Source organism: Lipotes vexillifer, unplaced genomic scaffold (genome assembly GCF_000442215.2).
Source record: "Lipotes vexillifer unplaced genomic scaffold, Lipotes_vexillifer_v1.1 scaffold639, whole genome shotgun sequence".
NCBI classification, from domain to species: Eukaryota; Metazoa; Chordata; class Mammalia; order Artiodactyla; family Lipotidae; genus Lipotes; species Lipotes vexillifer.
Window position 1 is genome coordinate 2918910 of NW_006786377.1, and position 7304 is coordinate 2926213.

The 7304-nt window shown below is 40.8% G+C and overlaps 1 protein-coding gene across 1 annotated transcript in view; it reads right to left on the reverse strand.

The window, feature by feature from the left end:
• The window catches only part of PLEKHG1 (pleckstrin homology and RhoGEF domain containing G1), a 91460-nt gene extending 89466 nt beyond the window's left edge, over nucleotides 1-1994 (reverse strand). Inside the window, exon 1 of the mRNA XM_007458748.1 lies at nucleotides 1497-1994. Within this exon, the coding sequence (XP_007458810.1) occupies nucleotides 1497-1904 (408 nt within the window). The 5' untranslated portion in view covers nucleotides 1905-1994. The remainder of the gene's footprint in view (nucleotides 1-1496) is intronic.
• Between the last annotated feature and the right edge of the window lie 5310 nt (nucleotides 1995-7304).

Below are 7304 nucleotides of genomic sequence, written 5' to 3' on the forward strand. Positions count from 1 at the left end.
AAGAGTGTTCACAGAATCCCAGCTTAGTCACGAAAGGTTTCTCTGTCAGTACAGTGAGTTTTGATGAAGTGGTAAAGTTTCCAAGAAAGAAAGAAAAAAGGACAAACCAAAGAAAGCTTTGACAACCAGAAAATTCCGGAGAGTTTCCAACATTTTTGGCAGTTTCACAGGTATTTCTCCTCAAGTACAAATGACATCATTGATGAAATTAAAGAAACAATTGGCCTGGTTTATTCTACATTTGGCATCACATATTGTTTTGGTTGAGCATCAGTTGATTTTTCTATTTTTACCGGGAAGTTATGTCATAACTATTTTTAGTAGACAGTGTCTGGTTCGATCATTTGTGGAACTCAACACACAATTGTGCCTTAGAATTTGTTTTTCCCCTAAAGCTATAAGAATGTATGTATTTGGTGGAGAATGTCCTCATCAGCAAATATTCCACCACTTTATTCCGAAACACATTTTAGATTAAAAGTCTAAAAACAGGAAGTAGGCACGAACACATGAAAGAATCTGGGATAGTACTAGGCAGCAAAGGGAGTGTAGCTTTATAATAATATCAATTTGCCTTTGAACTATTAATACTTATATTTTAAATCATTAATTGAGAATGAATTAATATCTGACTGGCTCTGGTAATTCTTACTTGATCCTTGAAAACCTAACTCAAATCAAAGTCAAATTAATAATTGAATAAATCAACTATACTCCCACATAAAATAAGAACTTAAAAAAAAAAAGAAAGGATACAGAGAAAACAACAACAACAAATTAATAATTGAATTTCCAGAGTCTGCGATCTGGTACCTGAGCTGAGTTCAATTTGCAGGGAGTCAAAGAATTTATGCAAACTTGCTTACCATAAAAGAAAAGTAAACGCCTAAGAACAAGCCCAGGGTTTTTCTCGATCTTTCACCACCTTCCCTCAAATACCAACCAATACAGAAAACAGCATCAAACGGTAATTCCCAGGCTTGTTTGCATGGAAGAATCACCTGGGGATCTTCCATAATTTCCTCCTACCCGCAGACCACACCCCAGGCCCAGGAAATTGGTCTCTGGAGGTGAGACACAGGCATCTATAGTTTTGGAAGCTCCAGACACCAGGAGACAATTGTGATTAAGGCGAAGATAGCCTGATGGGCTCAGTCAGTACACACCTGACACCTGCAAGTCAGGAAGCCTCCATCGTCTGTCTGCTCCACTCCCTGCCAGAGACTCTCAGACCTTTGGGGCAGGATTCACTAACACAACACACCGGTGTATGCACTGGTATCATCATTCTTACTCCTAGCATGTAATCAATTTGTGAGTGCAAATATTAAGAGGATCTTAACACAGAGAGGATGGCCCCAGGGTTTCTCTTAAGTTATGATCTGTTTAAACATTCACACCACTCTTGCATCTTAGAAGACACCTGGCTTTGCTCTTTATTTTGCGAACAGGTTGATCCTGAAGGACAAACTTTAAAAGCCGACAATTTGCCTTACCTCTACGATGCTTTTTAAATCTTGCACGTAAGTCCTTTCGGTCTCCAGAATCTCCTGCACAACTCTGTCCACATAGAGCAGCTTGGGGCTGGTGGCTGATTCTGCCCCTGTTTTGGTCGCCCCGTTGGTTTCCACTCTGTGCTGGGCCCAGGGCTGCCTCTCACTGCCCTGGTCCGTGTTCTGTTGCCCTGCTGCACCGTCCCTCGGCAGCTCGCTGCTGGAAAACGGCCTGGCTGGCATCAGCTCCAGCTTTATGGCCCCTGCTTCCTTATCCTGGGGAAACAAGCCCAAGTGGCTGTTTGAAACTAAGGTCATTCTGCTGCCAAAGGAACCATGGCTGTCCCGGGAGGAGGCCGAGGATGACGTGGAACCAAAGCTGACCGGGCGGTCGCTGTCGGAAAGCTCCATGGCTTTCACTTCTTGGGAGCAGCGGGAGGGCCTGGCTGTGGTTTTGGGATCTGGAGCTTGTGTTACAGCTGATGGCACTTCAAGACGCAACTGGTGCACATCTATACACATGAAAAAAAATAAATAAGAAAGAGGACAAGATAAGCAAGGTAGGCAAGTATTTTAAAATTATATGAAACAAAGTTTAAAGTCGGTTAAAATCTAGCTCAATCTAGGCGATCAAAAGCAAAAAGGTAGCAAGTTAGCTATAGACGGAAATGTAAAGATACCCATGGGGCGCTGAGTTGCAGAGTTGGAGTTTCTAAAGCATCACATGGAAATGCATCAGAATCAGGGTCTCCGGCACTACCTCGGACCTACTGACCGTCAGCCTGCGTTTTACGAAGACGCCAAGGCCATGTGCGCACACTTTAAAGTTTGAGAAGCACTGCATCCACGGCCTCAAAGTGTGAGCACCTGGGATGACTAATAGAGCAGATTAGTCCAGATCTACTAAATCAAGGCTCAGGGCTCAGGGCACAAGGAATCTAGAGCTTTAACAAGCACCACAGGTGATGCTTATGTTTTTAAAACACATCCTACGTGATTCTTATGGTATTTTGAGATTTTAAGTATTCCACTATAATTCCACAAAACTTTAAGCTACCAACCTGGAAGCACCACTACTTGACTTAACGACGCTGACAATTTTACACTATACTTGTACACAGCATTAAAGAAAGTGTCACATGGACAATACTTTTCTAATGCTGGGTAAGAAAACCCAAAATATCGAGACTCACATCCCCGTGAAAACTTAACCGTCCCATCAGAACATTTCTCCAAATCTCTTCTTGAAAGCTGGCATTCCATTTGCGGTATACGTGGAGTTACGCTGTTACAGAGTATATTTGATGAACTACACGTTCTGCACGTAGAGTTCAATAACATGACAGTGTGACCATGCAGTTAAATAACAGCACTTAAATCTTGGGTCCAAAAGAGACCTTTCATGGACTTTAAACTTGCAGAAGCTATTTTGGTGAAACACAAAGTTCCAGTCTTCTTCATTTGAAAGGCAGGATCCACACTGTATCCCCCCAGCAATGCTATCCCAGGTTTACAGAAACAAAATGCCTCGCAATAAAGAGAGTGATTAGTGAAGAAATTTGTTTCATTTCAAAATCTACCAAAATCCATGTTTATAGGTCTTGTTAGAAAAATAAGAGAGTGAAACTTAGGTATGGAAGGTTATAATAAGACAAATACAATAACAAGAATATAGACTAATGATTGTCTTTTCAAAAGGAACATGAATTTGGTTTGACTCGCTAACAAAGATCATCAAACAGCTGGTACCAATATTTCCAAAATAAAAAAGAACCCATCAAGTCTATATCCTTCAACATCCAGACTTTTTCTAGATAGTTTATATTCATGGTAAATATTTGTGCAAGATTATACTGCAATTATTAAAATTATGAATATCAAGTAAAGGAACTAATGGGTCAACAAGAAGGAACGGTAAGAAACGTGCAGAAAATCAGTAAATTACCAGCATAACCACTACCACGTGGATTATTTGCCCCCAATTTTTAAAGCTTTTGCAATATTCTTTCTGCTTTTGCTCTGTAACATCTTTATGGCCTATAAAACATGGATTGGTTATAGTAGTTAAAATGCACTTGTGCTGAAAATCCAGATCCAACTTGAGTGTTGGAAGAATCCAAGAAGCAGCCAGGCATTTAGGTATGTTTGCAGCAAAGGATGCTTACCCATGTTTCGGACTGGTGTTAAGAAAGTCCTGGGCAGTTCAGATTAGGAGCAGACACACAGTGGTATCCATCACAACCATAAGCATGAGGTTGATGTCACTTTCAGGAATGGGCACTAACTTATATAAGTATATACGGGTTCTTTAAGGTCCCAATGGGCGAATGAGTCTATGAATTAGGACCAAACATAAATTGGATGTACTACTCTATATGAAAGAGCATCTGGAAAGGTCTAGATCATCTATTCCCCATAGATTTGGATACACTGGTCTCCAGGACAACTTCTGATTTTCCGACCAGATGAGAATCATCTCACCTTCTCTCCAGTAGAGAAAACCATATTTGACAGTAACATCACTCTTGGCAAATATTCATTATCGGGATGGTGAAAAATGAACACATCAGAGAGACTCATTTCTTTACTTACTTTCACTCCAAGTTAGCCAGCCAATATTGGGACCGAGGGATTAAAGAGGAACAAATAATTGCCAGATGTTTTAGAGGAGTCCATGTTGGACTGCTAGGGCTGATAGTGCCTTTTATACTTTCAAAGGCTGGAGAGAGTGGGATATGATACTCGGGTCAACAGGGATCCCTTCATGGATGAATCTTATGTACCAGCATCAGTTGGACCTGGTTCCAAAGAAGACTTCATATGTCCCAATACCAGGCCTTGTGCTCTAGGCCACTGGACCAGCCCATTCAGAGTGCCAACTGAATAGAATAAAATAGAATATTTGAGATATTTGGTATCTCTAGTATTTAGCCAACTTGGGGCTTTCTGCCCCTAATTAAATACTTTCCAAAACTGCCAACGACAGAAGTGAAACGTTTAAAGCTAGGTCATATAATGGCATATAATAGGGGACTGCATTTGTTAATGGATAACATTTTTTATGTTGATTATATAATTATAGTTTTCTCACATAAGGAAATGCACCTCATAAAAACTGTCTAGTCTTGTTCTCACCTCCTTCAAAATAATTTAAGATTTCCACTCTGGCCTATTCATCCTAATACAATTCATCAATTATTAATATTTATCTCTAGAGCTGCACTTTTCAACACAGTAGCCAGTAGCCATATGTGACTACTGAGCACTTGAAATGCAACTCATCCAAACTGAGATGTGCTCTAGATGTAAAATATACGCCAGCTTTCAAAGATGTGGCATGAAACAAATAAGTGTAAAATACGTAACCAATAATTTTTATATTAATTATATGTTGAAATCATACTTTGGAATAGTGGGTTAAATAAAAGATCTTCTTAAAATTATTTTCACTGGTTTCATCTTACCTTTTAAAATGTGGCTACTAGAAAATTACAAAATATATACGTGTCTTGCATTGTATTTCAGTTGGACAATGCTGATCTAGAAATCTTCTAGATAATTACATTATCTAGCCTCTTATTCTGTAAGATTTAAACTTACTTCCTTATTAATCTTTATTCCAATAATAGTGAATGAAGAGGTAAATACATTTTGAAGTTTATCTTTTTTTACTCCATTCGTTAATATACAATATTGTTATGAGTTAGCAAAGACAGAATTGGGAGACAAGGGCTGTGTACTGGATATTGGGGTAGCTGGTTTCCCATGATAAACTGAAACACGAGAAAGAAAATTGTAGAGCAAGAAAGCTTTATCTGGGACTCCCCTGGTGGCGCAGTGGTTGAGAATCCGCCTGCCAACGCAGGGGACACAGGTTTGAGCCCTGGTCCGGGAAGATCCCACATGCTGCAGAGCAACTAAGCCTGTGTGCCACAACTACTGAGCCTGTGCTCTAGAGCCCACAAGCCACAACTACTGAGCCTGTGCTCTAGAGCCTGCGAGCCAAACTACTGAGCCCTCGTGCCACAGCTGTGCTAGAGCCTCCATGCCTAGCGCCTGTGCTCCACAACAAGAGAAGCCACTGCGATGAGAGGCCCGTGCACCGCAATGAAGACCCAACGCAGCCAAAAATAAATAAATAAATGAATTTAAAAAAAAAAAAAAAAAAAAAAAGAAAGAAAGCTTTATCCTCCCCTTGAGTGAAAGATGTTGGTGATTGTGTTAACATTTGGGTAACTTGCTGCTTTGCTTTGTTCTCCTTCTCAAAGCCTCTCTCTTTTTCTTACCAGACCTCAAACACAGGACTAATAATATAGCAACTTCTGAGAACTTGCCAATCATTGCTAATGGCCCATGTTAGTGGATCTTTTGACCACGAATACCCTAAAGTAAGCTGATTTTCCCGCCTTGAGGGTCTTGGTCCTTCTGACCCTTGGTAAACCTGGAGGTGGTGGTGGTGGAAGTTTGTGTAGAGGGGCCTTGATTCTTACAACTAGGAGTACTGTAGCTTAAAAGCCACCACACTAAAAACATTCCTTCTTGTCCCCTTCTCAATAAAAAGAACAATATGGCTGTATGGCTCCCATGTAGATAACTTTCACACATCTTACTTCATGACAAGCCTCCCTAACTTTTTTCTAGGCAAAAGAGCTTGAATTCCTCGGCTTTTCTTTGTTTGCTCTTCAAACGTCCACTATTTTAATTGCCCTCCTTTGGAATGTCACTGTCAGAATCAAAAGTAGCACTTCTTGGCTCTAACTTGCCTCTGAGGCTGATTTAGGGGTGAAGCAGAACTTTCACTGGCAGGAAAAGTCCTTGCTTCTCTGACCATGTTTACAAGTTGAAGGGGAGACTGATGGGGCCACAGCCGACCACACCCTGTCACAACCCCCAAGGAGAGCTTTACAATGCAAGGCAAAACTATATACACAGGACTTCCCTGGTGGTGCAGTGGTTAAGAATCCGCCTGCCAATGCAGGGGACATGGGTTCGAGCCCTGGTCTGGGAAGATCCCACATGCTGCAGAGCAACTAAGTCCATGTGTCACAACTACTGAGCCTGCACTCTAGAGCCCAAGAGCCACAACTACTGAGCCCACGTACCACAACTACTGAAGCCTGCATGCCTAGAGCCTGCGCACCACAATGAAGAGTAGCCCCCACTCGCTGCAACTAGAGAAAGCCCGCGCGCAGCAACGAAGACCCCATGCATCCAAAAACAGATGAATGAATGAATGAATGAATTTTAAAAAAACTATATGCACAGCTGGGAGGAGAAGTGATCAGGATTTCCAAATTCTGCTCATTGCTACTCTAGACTTCAAATACCTAATTGGAGTTCCTTGGCAGGACACTCATGGACATCAAGAGAATAGTGCTCAGGACCAGTGAATAACTAAAATTATGTAGTTCCTTATTACACTCTCTGTGAAGAGGAGGAAATAGAGGGACTAAAGTATAGGCAAGAAGTTATTCTATCAGCCAGCAAAGTTCATTTAATATAGAGCCAGTCTTTGGTAGAGCCTCAAAGTTGTAAACTGACTTGATGATTCAAAAAACAAGCAAACTTTTGAGTCAAAGTTATAAAGACATTCATTTATATGTTTCAAAGACAACACCAACTATTTGAGGAGTTCTCTACACATCTCTGGGTTAATAGTGAAGGGCTCAGTAGGTAAAAGCTACCAGATATCAACCTCTTGGTTTTCTAAAATACCAACATGATTCTTGTATTAATGGTAAGTCCAAGGCTACAATTACACGTTTTGGCTCAGTGTTCAATCCCAGGAACATGATTTTCATTTTTGTTTGT